This window comes from Oryzias melastigma, linkage group LG16, assembly GCF_002922805.2.
Source record: "Oryzias melastigma strain HK-1 linkage group LG16, ASM292280v2, whole genome shotgun sequence".
Lineage (NCBI taxonomy): Eukaryota > Metazoa > Chordata > Actinopteri > Beloniformes > Adrianichthyidae > Oryzias > Oryzias melastigma.
In genome coordinates, this window is record NC_050527.1 from 9959300 (window position 1) to 9976671 (window position 17372).

Below are 17372 nucleotides of genomic sequence, written 5' to 3' on the forward strand. Positions count from 1 at the left end.
TTGGAGGAAGATTTTGTCTTTCAGGTTTAGTTTACTGCTCGAGCTGCATGATAAGTTGACTGGAGGTTCAACTTTGCCCTCATCAGGGAGTGCGCCTGCCATGTTGTCCTGTCATAAGGACAGGAAGGGGGATAAACTCTCTTATAAAGAGGAAAAAGGTAGAAGCTCCATCATTTAGTCTGATTGGAATCCTATAATCAAAACAGATGTTTGCATCAAAGGGACTAAATAACAACATTGATCTATAAAATGCAATTAATGCACTGAAAATATCAATGGTGATTTTTAAGAATCACAAAATTATCCTCTTGTTATCAGTTTTAAAGAGCCGCCAAACCTGCAAACATACAGTTAAGTTCAAAGTAACATCTACCAGAACAGGACCTGTCAGGATTTCAAAATAAATGTCATTTGGTTCTACTATAGAAAGTGACACATAATCATCTTATTTTGTGCTTTACCACCACCATCTCGACAACAATAATATTTGGAAAAAATAATTTACTATAATAATAATAAAAAAAAGAAATAAAATTTAAAAAGCTAATTTTGGACACCAAAAATGCTTGTTAAAAGTTAGTTTACCCTCTAAAATATTTAACTTTATGAAACTACAAAAGCTTTGTTTAATGTCAGAGTTAGTTTTTTGATACACTTGAATGGTTATAAATATCTTCAATCATTTAAAAAAGTTGATTGATCTATAAACATGAACATAAAAAACGACAAGTAGGATTTACTTAAAACTGACATATTGGAACAAATCTGCATGCCAAAACTTTTAAGTATTGTATTTTTTTTACAGAGTACAATAATGACAATGACCACATTTAGTCATTTTTTCACAAAAAAAAAAATAAAAAATAAGACATGAAGGAATTAATTTTTAATCCTTTTGATACCACTACTACTACTACTAGTAGTAGAAGTAGTGAATGAATTAATGAATCAGGTAATAATATATATAAAAAAACATCTTACATAATCAATCACAAGTTGATCGCTTGAAAGGGAGGAAGCAAACTTATATAATCCCACCCCAGTTTGACCGTACCATTCTCTTTACGTGAATTATTAACATTCAGTTCAGGACTTATCAAATATTTATACCCTACAATCATAGATTCAGATTATTAAGGATCAGTGATGTAATTAAAATAAAATAATAATAATAACAAGTTAATAGAAAGTTAATAGAAAATGTAATGTACACATTTTTAAAAAGGTTGTACATTGAAAAGTGTAGGAAATATCATCCTTAACTTTAAATAATTTAACTTTATGTAACATCCAGCATGGTAAAATGACCAATTACACAACAATTAACAGTATAATGATATTTATGGTGTGGTAGTAGAATAAGTGGTTCAAACTTAGCAGTGATCACATTTTTCCCCTTCAAATCTGTCTTTTATTTTGAAATAAAACCAAAGCGGAAGTGTGTTTGTCATTTTCCGCTTGACCCCCGTTCCTCGGTCTCCGTCAGTGAAGCAGCTCCACGGCAGTTGTTCTGAAGTTCCCCGCTCAGGCAGACCGGGTCCACGTCCCGTCCTCTTCTCTGGTCGTTCTCCCGGGTTTTTTCCTTCAGTTTTTAACCGATTCTTTCATGAACGCTCAGTTTAGCATCTCGCGTTTGGACGAACTTGGACTTTTGTTGACTCCAAACAAACCGAACGTGACTATGTAGAGTAAGTGTTCTCTCCGTGCGGGATTTGGGACTACCTATTACCAATCCTGAAGAAGAGGAGCGCAGACATGGGCAAACTCCAGTCCAAACACGGTAAGAAAGATTCCAAACTGGACTGAAAACAATCAAAACGATAAACTAACCGCGGTGTTTTCCTCCTCATCCTCTTCATCATCCTCCTCATGCTCCAAAGCGTGCAAGCGCAGAGAGAACCCCGAAGGTGAGAAAACTCGCAGAGCATTTAGTGGGATGAAGGCTAATAAATGGGGATAACGGGGTGAACCGCAGGGGTTTTGTGGTGATCGGTTGGTTTTCTTGGTGTCTCAGGAGACAGTTTTGTCGTGAACGCCTTCCTGCGCAGAGGGATGGAGGAATGTGAGAGGTACAGCGCAGCGGACCACAAGCTGAAGAGCATGCAGGTACGCACGCGTCTGCAGCGCAAAGGTGTCACTAAATTACTCTTCTTTTGTTGCAATTTGTAAAGTTTTTTTGCTCCATTTCACTTTTGTGATGCATTTTTGCGCGATCACATTTGTGTTGGTGTTTATTTTGGAGAGAAGGTGCGCCATTGGGGTGTGTTCGAATTTGCTGATGAAGTGGAGTGGTTTTGGAAGTTAGTTGTCCCCCTCCTTTTCCCTCTTAAAATCTTCCTCACCCAAGTGGGAAGTGATGTTCCCCGGGATGCATGAGGGTACCTGATGTCTCTGTCAAGTTCTGGCTCCTTCTTCTTTCTGTCACGTCTGTCTTTGGCACATTTCAGTGGCATTTCCCCAGCCAGAACCCCTTGGAAGGATTATGACAACTGCGAGTGTGCATGTGTGTAAAGCAGTTTGGCAACAACAGCTCAGGCTGAATGGAAAGGTAGTCATTTTTCGGAGGCTTGGGTGTATAAAGTTTACTCCTGTGGCTGCGGTGTCTTTTTTTTTTTCCTCAATGGCTCCAATTCTAGTCAGCATAATATTACATCATTTCACTTATGTCGTTTTTGAAGGATATTGGAGACCAGACCAAAAAAAAAGAAAAAAAAAATCTGCTGGAAGTTCACAGAAAACTGCTAACAGTCTGTAAGGTGGGTGGTTTTTAATAGTGGAAGAGTTATGGATTATATCAGGGCTGTAAAACGCCCACTCATTGCAAATTAAAAGAGACTGTTCTCGGCTTCAGAGGAGCTTGAGTCTATACTCCCCTGCAGGAAAACCACCACAGACGTTAAGGCTGGCACCTATTAGGCAGCAGATCCCACCCTGGCTTCCATCAAAGTCATGCCTCCAACGGATTTAGTGTCATTAACTGAGTTTTACTGAATCCTCATCTCATAGAACAGAACCGAACTGATTCCCCAATTCTATAAAATATTCCAATTTAATCAATCCAATTCATAAAACCACTTTTCTTCTCTTAAAAAAAACTCTTCTTTTAGCTTTTTTAAACTAGTACAATCATAATTCTGCATACAAAAGTTCCACATTTGATTATTTTAAATCAAATGTTGTGTAAAACAGTTTTTTTACAACCAAACAAAACTGGGAAAAAATAATCAATTAACTAGTTATTAATCCAAATGTGTTGAAAAGTCAACTTGTAAAAAAATAAATAAATAACTGAAACACTAAGCTCCATTTAAAGTGAAAATCATCTTTTAGCTAAAGGTTTAACTACATATTGAATATGGTTATCACTCATTATTCTTTTTGAGTGCTTTGTATGGTAGTAAAAGAGCTGCTTTCTTCTACTTGGCACTTTTTTTAATAATCTCTAAAAAAAAGATGAAGGTTAATTGAGCGATCTGCAAATATACATGATGTGTAGTAATTTTTATTTTATTGTCTTTACATTTTGCATTGAAACAAAATGACATTAAAGTGGTCTGTAAGAATTTCAAAATAAGACGTTTAAACTGTCCTACTCAGGGAAAAACATAGCAAACATCATGACAGATTTAGTTGTTTTTATGAGCATCTCATATTAACTTTACACAAATCAATATTTTACTCACAAGCATTAATGTAGATAAATGTCTGATGGCTAAGTCGTCAAAAGCAAAATGTAATTTGTTATTTAATTTTGAAATTGAGTGCAGAAGGTAAATTTAGAAGTCATTTTTTTGTAGCTATTTTTGCACTTTTACTTTGAAAACAATATATATGAGTACCGTAATTCATATTTGGACTAGACAACAAGAAAAGTATTGACAGCTAAAAATAAAAATAAAGTTTCACTATACCTGTTTTTTATGTTTTGTTTTTTTAGCTGCAAAGACAACATTTAGCTTCCTGCTTACACATAGTGGCAGGTCATGCTGTTTTGAATATGCAAATATTAAGGTATAGCTGTTCCGTCTAACCGTCAGAACTAAAATTTATGTTAGAATTCAACATTGTGACATATACTCATCCAGTGATTACTGGATTACTTTCAGCATATTCCCATATGTAGTCGTTGCATTACTGGATTTCATAGAAACAGAGGGCAGCATTAATGCTTTAGTGGGTGTAAAGGTGTGTGAGATTCATCATTTTCTGCTCATCTGTGTTTTTATCCTGGAGTTTCAGCACTTGCTCCTCAGTGTTGAGCTGCGGTTGAAATTACTAATGGTTTTATAATGGAGGAGATCAGCCGAAGCCGAGGTTTAGCGCTGACCACCCCCAACCCCTTCCTATAGCAGGGGAGTAGGATTCCTGAGTCGTCTGGCTGCGACTTCAAAGCGCAGAACTGCGAGTTATAAAAGGGCTCTGATAACAGCAGAGGCTCCAAACCCCTCACTCCTCACTTTTCTATCCTGTCCTGGGGGATGGGCTGAGAGGTCAGAAATGCTGATTCTTTAAAAAAAAAATCTGCAAACTTTCATCAGCACCACAAATAGAAATATAATTTCTAATGAAAATTAAAAACATCAGTAAACTTAATGTTACTGCTGGGTGGGGGTTGTTTCCATGTCCCTATAGATGCTTTTAAAGACCCACTCTGATGAAATTGTGTTTTTAACTTTTATCATTATGGAAGACATATATCGCATTTCTAAGTATTCCTTGATTCAAATCATTGTAAATCAGGAGCAAACAACAAAGAAAAAAGCAGTTTGATGGTGTATTCAGACTGGAAAAGTCTGTTTGTCTGGTCTGAGTCTGCTTAATTTGGTCTGGATTGAGTCCTAAACCTTGCATTTGGTCTGTGTTCAGACTGCCGTCAAGCAGACAATTCTGTTTCAAACCAAAGCTTGTAAACAAAACCATGTGACTAAAGATCTCTGCAGTCATTGGTCAGGAATTATGAGGATGGGGCAAAGCAACGAGAGAAAGAATGGAAGTCCTAAGCTTTGCAATCCTTGTCGGGATAGTTCATTTATTCAAACTTTACATGTCACTGACCAATTTTGAACGACTGTAAAACACTTTTTACTGCTAGTTTGGTGCGGTGGAGGGATACTGCAAGGTGGTCATTGAGGAGATGACCACCAAGAAGTGTGATAAGTGTTTATGACATATAGATTGTTGGGAAAACAGGGTAAGAATCAATGATTCTTACTCAACGATTTTTGATTTTCACTGCTGTCCACGGCAGACATGTAATCCTGTCCACCTTTTTCATGGGAGGGTGAGAAAAAAAAAATGAAACCCAACTGCTGCCCATAATGACTCCACTCTAAACATATGAAATTACTCTTAACTTGTACTTGTTAGTGATGGAACACGCCGTACAGAGAGCGGTCCAGAGCCTCACCGCGTTACAGTAAAGTTCCAACTCAGCCTTTCATCTCCACCTTGTGTCTCCAAACTTGGCCTGTGAAAAGTGTCAACATTTTTAAGTCGACCAGAAAGAGCTGCATTGGAGAAGAGCTCAACAGGAGATTTGGTTAAATGGTGTTTAACGTGCCAAAAGGCCTTAAGACACAAATTCATTTTGACTTCCATGGCACCTATACTCAATAAGACATCGGCTGTAAAAGCATGTTTCCAAACTAATTGCGCTCTAGTATATTTATATGTATTTTACCGTTCCTGTGGAATTTATGAATAAGACTTTCCTCCTGATACAATCCCCATTCAGGGATCCTGCCCAAAGTTGATGTTTTGTTTGGACACTTTCGCCGCTGCCTTTGAGTATATCACGTTAATTTTGAGTTAGCGGTATTTGAATTGGATCAGAGGCCGGGATGGCTGTGTAATCCCGAGACTCCCTCTTGAAACGACATTTCTATTTGAGTTTTTTAGCCCTCCGCTTTGAGTTTTAAAAAACTTTTCTTTTAAGATGCCTTTGCCCTGGATGCAGTCTTCAAGCACTGCGAGACTTGTGTCAAGAAATATTTTTGTCAGCTGCATCTTGTGACTTTTTTTTTTTTTGCTGCACATCATCGGAAACTACGATAAAAAGAAAAAAAGGGGAGGTAAGAAAAAAAACAAGTAGCTGAGGCATTGCCAGAGAACAATACACAGAGACAAAAAGGTGCGCTCGTATATGTTCTGCTTTTGAAGAGACTTAAAGGCGTTTGGAGAGTGTTTTTTTTTCCATCCTTTTTTTTTTCTGAAATTGGCTTCACAAGAAGGCGAGCTGTGAGCCTTCATCTCTGAATGAAAAGCATGTGGCTGGCATCCAGAACAGCGGGGTCTTTCAGCACAGCTCCAGCAGACATCTGTTCCTGGTTTGTACAGCAAATCCTGGAGCAGGGTGAGGGGCTGTGGTGTGGAAGAGGAAAAGGAGGAGGAGTAAGGGTTAGGGTGTGTTTTTTTTATTTATTTTTTTTTTTTTTAAAGTGAGATATTTGAGGGTTTTAAAGGTAGAGGGGGAAGGGCGTCATGGGATTTATCCTTTGCTTTGGAGCCAGGACAGCAGCTGACCAGTCACCTCCCCTTCTGTCCTGTTAAATCCACCAGTGGGTGTAAACACCATCACCTGGTTGCCGTCGTCGACACTCCACCACAGAGATGCTAGCTGTAGCCGGCCTTTCATGCTGGAATGTTGAAGCGTGTGTCACCTGTGAGTCAGAGGTCGAGGCGTCCTGAATGAGCGAGCTTTGTGTGGCCTTTCGCCTAACGGAGAAAAACATTAGAGCACTCCTTCCAGATTAAATGTTTATTTTTCTGAGTATATTTATGCTGTCTAAAGTACTTTGAAGCAGTTTGGCCTCTTTCACCCTGATTCCCCAGTGAGTAGTGCTGATGGGGAAAAAAAAGAAAGAAACTAACGGGTGGAGACGATCTGGGTATCTGAGTTGATTAGTTTTTGCAGGTACATAAACTTAATTATGGTTATTAATTAATTGTAGCATGCAGAAAAATTGCATGATTTTGGAGAAAAAGGCACTCTTTAAATTCATGTTCACATAAAGTTAAAGCTTGATGCTAATGTTTAATGGAATTTGCCATAGGACGGCTAATGCTAACGCTCAGTCGACCTAAACATACATTGCTGATTAAATTAAGTTTTATATACTCACAGGCATGAATTTTTCAAACTCTTTTTAGGAAACATTTTTAGAGTAACCTTTTATTGTCTAAAGCACAATTTTTGCAAATTATTTGCTTATTTTTCTTGAAAAAAGTGTATGGCTATAGCAAGAGCCCCACCTAGTGGCCAAACTGAAAAACCCTCAATGTTAATGATCTGAGCATTTTTGTTAGAGCTTCTCTTTTTGAGAAACCATGTAACACTGTATGCTATTAACAATCTCATTATTTCACTAATACATTTTACAGTATATGAACTGTATTAGATTAATATAAATATATCCAAAACATATTATTAATGTATTTCTAAACAAATGTGTCTAAATGTGTAAACCGTGCAAACTCAAAATTTAGTTGAATTGAAGTGGGTTGAAAGAATTGGGGAAAAAAAATCGGAATGGAATTGATCCCGGCTCTGGTGAATCAAATTAAATGGATTCTGGAAATTATTATCAATACCCAGCCCTCGTCTTAGTCATGATTATGACGCTTTTAGGTAAAGTAAAAAAAAAAAAAAAACCTGTGTCGTTTTCTGGAACATAGTTTCTGCAGAACAGCAGTCATTCATTTGAAGTTGTGGGCGGGACTATTTGTGTGGAGTAAGCCCTCCCCCATTCCCCATCATCTATCTGTTTACAAGCTCTCCTGCTAAATTACAGCCCTTCACGTCCCCAAGCTAACATTAGCACTGCCACAAAATTGGCGAGCAATAATGTAGCTATACAACCGAGACAGATGCCAGCTCGGAGGAGTAAATGTCAATGCACACGATTATTTTAATAGTCGACTGACAACTGATTATTTTTTTCAGATTAGTCGACTAATGGGGTCATGCGCAAACTGGATGTAGAGCACAAGTCTTAACCATCATTAGCTTTAAACTAACTAAAAACTTGATATATAGCATTACCTGCGATAATTCTAGTGTGAATGCTGTAAGCTGAATTTGGCTCCTGAAGATGCTAGTGCTGATAGCTGAAAATGCTGATATTGATAGTTAAAAACACTGAAATATCTGAAGCTAATAGCTGAAAACGCTGAAGCTGATAGTTAAAAACGCTGAAATTGATAGCTTAAATCATCAAAGCTAATAGCTGAAAACGCTGAGGCTGTTAGCCAGCTAAAATATTAGCTAAATGCCAAATTAGCCTAGAAAAACTGAAAAAAAACCCAAGTTAGCCAAAACAGCTAGCATGCAGCTGAAATATTTGCTAAACTCCCAATTTACCTAAAAAACAAAAAAGCTTAAATTAGCCAAAATTGCTAGCACGCAGATGAAATATTAGCTAAACTCCAAATTAGCCTAAAAAACCTTAATAAATGCCAAAATAGTTTAAAAAAAAAGCTAGCATAATACCATCATAACTTTTAACTTCACTACACTCAAACCCCATTTATTATAAAGTAACGACTAATTGAGTATTAAATCAGTTGTCGACTATTTTATTAGTCGACTAGTCGACTAATCGTGGCAGCCCTAACACACACTCATCTAGTTGTCTACAATGCATCATAATGGTGCAGAACAGGATGCTTGTGGCCCGCCTAGTGTATTTTCTGTCACCAATACGTTCTTTTTTAAATGGCTTCTGATTCACATGGAATTAAATTAAGAAATACTCAGAAATGCATTTTAAGCTTTAGTGCCTAAATATATATGTCCTCCATCATACACCAAAAATGCAGTTTTCATCAGAGTGGGTCTTTACGATTCAAACTGCAAGATTTTCTGAATGCGAGCCTTCTCAGTTTTATACATTTTATTAAATACTCTTGTGTTTTGATGGTGAGGCTTTAACCAGGTTAGTTTAGTTTGCCCACAGATATAGTGCATACATAGACATTATAATTAACCACTTTATGGAGCATGTTCAGACTTCAATTTCAACCAAACATCCAACATTTGATGACAAAGCAAAATGTGGTTGTGGAAATAAATGCTTGGTTAGGGCAGAAAAAAGCCGCAGCACTCCTGCCATCTGCTTCTGATGATGTCCTCAGGTCAAACTGAAAGTAAAACTGAGGCCTGTCAATCATCATAAACCTGTAAGGTTTATTTAAAAAGCTGGACAAGAACCAGCTATATGTGGTGTCCGGATGTAGATACTGTTTCAGAGAACTAACATTTAGGAAAGAAGTGTGTTCAGGTAAAGAAGCGTATCATTGCCTTCGAGTCAAAAATAAGCTTTTCTTTGACAGACTTTGCACCCATTTGTTTATAGTTGAAACAATGCTTAGAGGTGTCTATTTTTTGTAAAATTTTTCTCAGACAAAACTGATTTTTCACATATCTCTTTACTGTCTGGTTTTAGGGGTTATTTTATTGTCCTTTCTGTGTTGTATGGAGGTATCGAGTGAATTCTCTGGATTTGCTAAAGTACCCTGTAAAGCTACATACACATCGACCATGTGATGCGTGTTCTGGGTAACCTTGGACCCGCTTTTACCACAGTCTTCACACTTGACTGTCGCTACCTGATACTAGGGCAAGTACCCACAGTTGGAGGGAAATATCAAAGTATTGCAAATCTTTAGTCTTGACTCAATGATTTGTTCAACTTGTCCAACTTTTGAAGTACATTAAGTGTCCCTACGTATTGTACATAGAGCCAGAAAACATACTTAAAAACGTATGTAGTAAAGCATGAATGTTAGAGTTTTGAATGCAGAAGCCTGAATCACGCATAAACGTGCGCTTACGTAGACTTTTTATTGGAAGTGGTCGCTTGAATGTGCATTTTTGAGTTTGGTGTGAATATAGTCGACCAGTCTTTGGTGGCCCTAGGCAAAAACACACGATAGCAGTTGTTGCACAGAGTAAGCACAGGTGTACACAATACTAGAAGGAGGGGTAAGTTTGTAGGAGCAGATTTCCATTCATGTTATTTTTTTCCTTTAATGCCCGAGGAGAGCATTAGTGGAACTGGCATTCAAAGGCTAAAATAAATGAAGAGTATCTGGAATCTCCAACAAGTCAGGCAAGATTCTAGAATTGTACCTGAGAGCTCCTTGGGCTTTGTCCTGCTGGTTTTAATACACGGAAAGTAAGTTGAGGAGCTGGAATTTCAGTGGCATGTTCATCTGTTCATATTCATTTGAGTTTCTCGAAACTGAAGCTTCCTCAACTTAACTTGATCTCCTGCCAATACCTGAAGCTACACACCCACACGGTAGCGGCCCGACTGCAGTGTTTCAAGATCACTTTTCTTCAACTGCCAACACAGCTAAATAACTAACGCTCTAATCTTGTTTACTTGGGACATCACTGAAGTACCACTGCAGATCCAAGATACGCTGCAATGCATTAGGTAGAACTGCTGCGTTTGGAACAGCGGTCACATTTTGAAATGTGGGTGTGTTCACATCATGTCGCTGCCAATTGCAAGCTAAGAGAATGAAGAAGTTGCAAGGCGGGTGCTGGAGAATCGGATAAAAAAAAAAATGTGTTAATCCCAATTGTCAGTTAACACCTGCTGTGAAAACATCCAAACCTGCGTGTTTGAAACCTCCCATTCTCTACACTACATCAAGTTCTACTTCCTGCAATCTAAACAGGTACATGCACTCAAACGTAATACTTTTAGAAGTACGTAAACACAATTTAATAGCATCTGCCAAGATTTATGTATGACTTTCCAAATAAAAGCAGTTTTTCCACATTTTCTTGGTGTTTGATTAAATTAATAAACTTAAAGTAATGTATATCCATACCCCTGGTTTTATTTGATGGTATATACATTTCCTTAAATATCATGGACAGCTCAGAGGAGGCCAGAATGTAATTAGACGAGATAAATGACAGTTACTCCACTGGAACGTCTATCTGTGCCCATAAAATGAAGCTTCGTTGGTTTTTTGAGACATCTAAGCCCATCATCACAGCTTTAAAGTCACCAACTTGTCGCTTCTTTCATGATATTTATGAGATATCTGTTTGCACACATCACAGAGACCAGTGTAGCTTCACAGGAACAGATGACAGCGACTCTTGAAGCTCTTGTGGGAATATTCCAGATTGGAGTCCATGCCCACGTTCTGGTACCACGTGGTGACCGTGTGTGGTCAGCGATGACAGCAGGTGGACTTCGCGGTGTCCTGCCGGCTCAGAGCAGCCCCGTGGAGGGTTAACACTGGACCGTGTCTTTACTCTCACTCCCTGACAGGGGAAAGAAAATACCTGAAGCTGGAGTCCAGCGCTTAGTGCTGACATTTTTGGCAAAGGCTTCTGGCTTCAAGTCTGCGTTTGATCTCCTGCTCTCGCAGCCAAGGAAAACATCAGGAGACTCAAAGGTTATTACATTTTAGTGTGTAAGGTATGTTTCCACATAAACCCCCAGCTCTTTTTCCAAGTGGACTTCATCTCACAGGCCTCAGCACAGACAGGGGAAGAGATCATATTTCCAGTTATGCTAGTTCATTCACTGATATTGTTCTGGTATTTAAAAAAAAATCAAAATTGAAAGTATTGTTACAAAAATGTGAATAAGATAGGCTACGTGGAGGACACAGGGAGTTTCCCAGCCTTGTGAATGAAGCTACCAAGTTAGAGGGTATTTTACAAATTTCCAGATGAAGGCGGGACCGTCTGTAGTCAGCCAAATCTCCAAATATGAAAAGTTCTGTTTTGGGTTTCCCTGCCAGTTGCCTGAACTGATATGTTTTTAATTCACAAAAAACACGATTTGAGTCAAACTCTGATTGGATTCAATGCAGATTATTTTTATGCTTCCATTTCAAAACATTGACTGTGTATGAGTGTGACATCACCCATAGAAATGTACTTGCTTCCAGTTCCAGTGAAATCAAGCCAATTTAGTCGCCATTTTTTTCATGATACAGACATTGCCGTGTTATAACCAGATGACATTAGTAAGGCAACCACTCTCGCCAATCAGGAATGATCTTGTTGGAAGTCTACACCCATACCATTTGAAAGCAGGCTCATCAGAATCAAATACTGCGAATGTTCGACATCAGACCACATCATTTTTTGAGGCATCTTATTGATCAGTTTATAACTTGAATAGCTTGCCATAAAGAAGTAATATCATGAAAATCAGATTATCAAGAATATGTTAAAAATGTTAGAAGAGCAAGAATGGTTTTTCTGAAAAATAGAATTACTGGCTGTTTATTTCTCAATAGAGGTCTATGGGATTTGGGTTCTTGGAAACAGCAGATACTTCCTATTTTCAATATTAGAAAAAACAATTTAAGTTTGTTGATGGAAAAGTTGACCAAAATTATGTATTACACGAAACATAACCAACCAATGAAATTATTAAAAAGATGCCCTGCGACAGATTGGCAATGGTGGTCTACCCCACCTTTCCCAACAGTAGCTAGGATAGGCTCCAGCAACCCCATGATAGGAAAACATTTTACAAAAAAATGGTCATAAATCAATGGATTTTCTGAAATACCACTACATTGTTCACTCACATTAATACTTTTCTCTTTTTGGTTGTTCATGAAGTATTTCATTATTTCCTTTTGAATTATTCAATACACCTCCTCCCCCCCAAAAATGGCTTTTTTTGTAGAATTGCTATTGCAAGTCCACACATTTTCCACAAGATCTGTGTTATTCTTCTCCATTTTCACACGCAGAGTGGCGTTTCATGAGATACTGTATATCAAACGCAGCTGAGCTCAGACCCCCGAGGAGCTTTTTTCTCTCCGCTCCGAGCACAGCTTTCCCCATCCCGGGACCCCAGTCCTGCACATGTGTAGGTATCGCTGTTACTCAGCTCATAAAAAGCCTCGGTCCCATCTGAAAGTGGTTAGCTTTTGAAACACACCAGCAGCTTCAAAGCCCGGACTGGAGTTCAGCAGACGGCTCAGACTTGGCCCATTGTCTGCAGAAAGCCTCCATTGGGGAAAAGCTGAAACGGCTGTCACACAGACCTGTAAATGTCATCAAAGCCCCAAAAACACCTAGAGGTGGTTACATCCAACACAGGTGGGATGTTTTGGTTTTTTTGATTCAGGTAGACAAATGATCGGGGGTGAATTCACTTTTGTGGTCTTCGAGGAAATAACAGCTAAAGTGGTTCTCACCATCTGCAGTGGTTAGACACCTTTTGTGTTCCTTCTATAAGCGGCAGAAAGGGAGGGAAAGGATGAAACTGTGTTGAAAGAGGCCTCTGTTCTCATTTCCTCTAAAGGCAGCCCTTTTTTTTTCTCCCCCTCTCTCTGCCCCCCCACCCATTTCTTTCCTGAGCCCGTCCACTTCAAAAGCTGACCTGGCCCATGTAACATGTTTACCTAAAGGCTCATTTCAAATAAACAGCAGTTCTGCTTGAGATTCCTTCCCCCTCACTGAGCCTTTTAGTGACACCATCTGCTCGGAGGAGATACTCCTGTGAGGAAAACACTCTCACTTAAGTCTTGGCTTAAGCTTTTGTTTCACAAAAGCATATTACTTCAAGAAAAAAAAATATATAGCCCACATATAGAAAGTAGCAAAGAAACCTTTTAGACAGGCAGGAGACTTCCTTATTGCAAAACTCCCATGTATTGTGGCTTAACTAGATTCTATGTTTTCTAGAACCAGCACCTACTTCAATGTGTTGATGGGGGCTTTACAGATCCTATCACTTTAGAAATGCCAGTGTATCATAATATTTGAACTTTTCCCCCTCGCCGTCACATGCTCTGCTCTCTGTTAGTAGTGCCCGATTATCTCCCAGCTCCTAAGGTGTCGTGCACATCAGCACCCTCTGCTTTTTGAAGCGCAAACTGTTATCAGACATCGAGTGGCGCACACAGCGCTTAAGTGGACTTCCTCTTGTACGGTGGAGAGGAAAAACACTCCAGCTAGGCTGGTTGCTTTGTGCTGGCGATATGATAAGGGCGTAGATGGAGGTTAATGCAACGCTACGCTTCCAGGACGCAGTTTTCAGAGCCCCAAAAGCGCCAGGAACCCATCCGGAGGTGGAGGTAGAGCGGTGCAGAGCTGAGCTGCCCTCCGCACCGTGGCCAGCCTTTTGATCTCTGCTCGCGCCATGGTTGAATTACGTTTAAGAATTTCACACTGGGGAACAGTGTTTCAAACAAACAGCTAGTATGTCAGGTCAGTGAAGTGCTCACATATGAGCCTAAATCTAAAAAGTCCCTTTTTGTGTTTCTAAGCATAATAAAATGCAATCTTTGTTAGTTTGACTCCTAAAACAATTAACAATGTCCTCACCTTTTGTTCATTTAACTATTGTTTTCATGTCACTCCACACATTGTCTTCTCATCATTTGTTTTCATCTTTCCTTCATGGGAACTTGCGGCTCAAATGCCAAAACTACAGCCAGTGACCTTCTGGCTACACTCCATTTCACATATCCAGGCTTCTTTCATGTCGTCTGAAGACTGTGGAGTCTCCTTTGCTTCCTGTGTGCAGTAGGAGTGTATTTTTAGGAATCCTTAGGAAAACACTTGGTGTTGACCTTGCGATGACCCCATGTCCAGTTCCAGGCCTTGTGAGGAACTTCACAGCTTGGACTAAAGCTTGTTCTTGCAGTGTCAAGAATTCTGGCGGTCTCTCGGACTGGCAGTCAGTGCAGGCTGGAGCAGACAGCGGTACCACACGGTCCAGGAATGTTGCAGAACTGCAGCAGCAGCAGGGAGGGGGGGTGAAAGCACTTTAAAATGGCAGCAATGTCAGATTCTAGATATTTGAAACCTAAAAGATTTAAAATCAGAACTTTTTTATCCAAGACAGAAGGACTCAAGATTCACGTTTTTCAAAAATATAAATGATTTAAAAAGACATGGTCAGGGAGTCAAAGATTTGGCAGATTTTATCGAGCACAGTTAGACTTAAACAAATGGGTTATTTCAGGTTCCCCCTGTCTGCCTGCCTGCATTATTTGTTGCATCCTACTGCTCCGATTTGTGTATTTTGGCCTCTTTTGGCCCATCAAGCCTGAGTTCCCTCAAGGTTTCAGTGCATTGATACTAAATTATAACAGCTATTTGCCTCTGTTGGGTCAGTATCCCTTCCAGATGAATGTGTTGGGGCTTCATGCTACATTACTGATTGGCCACGGCTGCATAAACTCCTTTTTTTTGTGGTTGCCTGTGTGGATCCGTTCTTTTCTGTTAGTTACCCACTGGGAGCAGTAACTAGCGGGCTGCAGAGCTGTGGTTTTGACCTTGAATGTGTTCTTCCGCCGCTGGAAAACAAGTCAAGGGAACCAGCGTGAAACTCGACACAAAAGTCTTTTTAACAACAGGGGTACCACAGGTTCGAGTAAGCCGCCAAAAAAACCCTATATACCCAACCAACTGTCAATAAAATGTCACGGACAACTGATGGCATGTTTCAAAGGCTTTATTTATACTGGATTAATAATCTGCTTTAAACTTTTTTTTGCAACTATAGGAATTTTCAATCTTTTTATCCCTGTATTTGCTGATCCATCATTTTCATTCTTATTCACAAACTTATTGAACATTTTAATTCACTAAATATAAAAAAAGAAATGTATAACCACATTTTACTCAATAATTTTCAACCCCTATCCTATTTGTTTCATATTTAGTTTTTAATTTTGTACTAAAGTTGGTAAAGAAGCCTCTTGTGGTCCAGTTCACACATAGAAGTGTATTGGAGGAAATATGAAGCCCAAGCCTGTTGGGTTGTAAGTCAATATCTATTTCTACAAAGACAAATGCATCACCTGTCAGACAGGACATTTTTACTAAATATTGATTCGCTGAAATATCGCGATACTTATTTTGGCGATACTTGTATCACATTCGCTGTTATTGTTATAGAACTCAACGAGACAATTGGAACTTAGTTATAAGTTGGAATAGGTACCTAAACTCTGAAAAAGTTTTTTTTCTAAGTCATTCTCTTTAAAATGCTGTAAAATATTGTCTCTGGTGCTGACTTGGGGAATATCGTGATACGTATTGTATCATGACACGTGTATTGTGATATGTATTGTATCGCCAGACACTTCCCAATACACATTGCTAACTTTGACCTCTTTTCGGGAAATGAAAAAGTTGCAAATGTATGCATGGATTGTAAAGTTAAGGAAGGGTCATGAGCCCAAACCCATGCCACCCCTCGACAGCGATTAGTCCGAGTCGGTCTGAGTCACGTTTTTAGAGGAACCACTGTCGCCAATCATGAGTGAGCTTGTTACAGCTTTTTCGAAGACCACACCCCTCCCACTGAAAGTGGCTTGGGGTAATTTGTCAATCAAATGTTGGAGGCGGGGCCAGCAGGCACCACATGCCTTTACTGTGGCATCTGATTGGTCAGTTTATAACTTGAAAAACTGGCAATAAAGAAATAAAATATATAAAAAAAGAGCAAGAACAGTTACACTTACATATAAAATGATTGAGAAATAACTGTCTATTTCTCAATGGAAGTCTATAGGACTTTGGCCTTCTTGCAACGAGTGGGTGCTTCCTATTTGGAACACGGAATGGAAGGGTTTCCTTAGTCCATTGATATTCACGTTAATGGCTATACCATATATATGTGCTGAGGACAGAAGTAGGGCAGCCACAAACGATTAATTTAATAGTCGACTAATCACCGATTATTTTTTCCGATTAGTCGACTAATCGGGTCATGCACAAACTGGATGTAAAGCACACATCTTAACCATTATTAGCTTTAAAACTGAAAAAATCCTAAATTGGCCAAAATAGCTAGCATGTAGCTGAAATATTAGCTAAGCTCCAAACTAGCCGAAAAAAAATGAAAAAAACTAAATTAGCCAAAACAGATAGCATGCAGCTGAAATATTGGCTAAACTCCAAAATAGCCTAAACAAAATCCTAAATTAGCCAACATAGCTAGCATGTAGCTGAAATATTAGCTAAACTCAAAAATAGCCTAATAATCCTCAATAAATGTCAAAATAGTCCAAAAAGCTAGCAGGATGCTATTATATCTTTTAACTTTACTACACTCTGACTCCATATAATATAAAGTAACGACTAATCGATTATTAAATTAGTCGTCGACTAATTTAATAGTCGATTAGTCGTCGATTAGTCGACAAATCGTGGCAGCCCTAGACAGAAGTCACCCTTCATTAAAAATACTGCACTCCTATTGAGTTAAAAAAAAGAAATAAACCACATGGAACATAAAAACTAATCTATTTAATTTTCAGAAAGAAGAAAATCTAAACCAAAGACCACTTCAGCTTTTTTTTCTTTTCTTGACTAACAAGTGCTTTTCCCTACTTTTTTAAATCATTATTTAATTTTAAAT

General features: G+C 38.7%; 1 protein-coding gene across 2 annotated transcripts in view; it reads left to right on the forward strand.

Annotated features, from left to right (window-relative positions):
• Positions 1-1344: 1344 nt before the first annotated feature.
• Positions 1345-17372, forward strand: part of nkd2b (NKD inhibitor of WNT signaling pathway 2b) — a 32688-nt gene continuing 16660 nt past the window's right edge. Inside the window, exons 1-3 of one of the 2 annotated variants that reach the window (XM_024268410.2) lie at positions 1345-1780; positions 1881-1907; positions 2015-2106. In XM_024268410.2, the coding sequence (XP_024124178.1) occupies positions 1756-1780; positions 1881-1907; positions 2015-2106 (144 nt within the window). In that variant the 5' untranslated portion in view covers positions 1345-1755. The remainder of the gene's footprint in view (positions 1781-1880; positions 1908-2014; positions 2107-17372) is intronic. The other variant, XM_024268409.2, reaches the window with a different exon arrangement.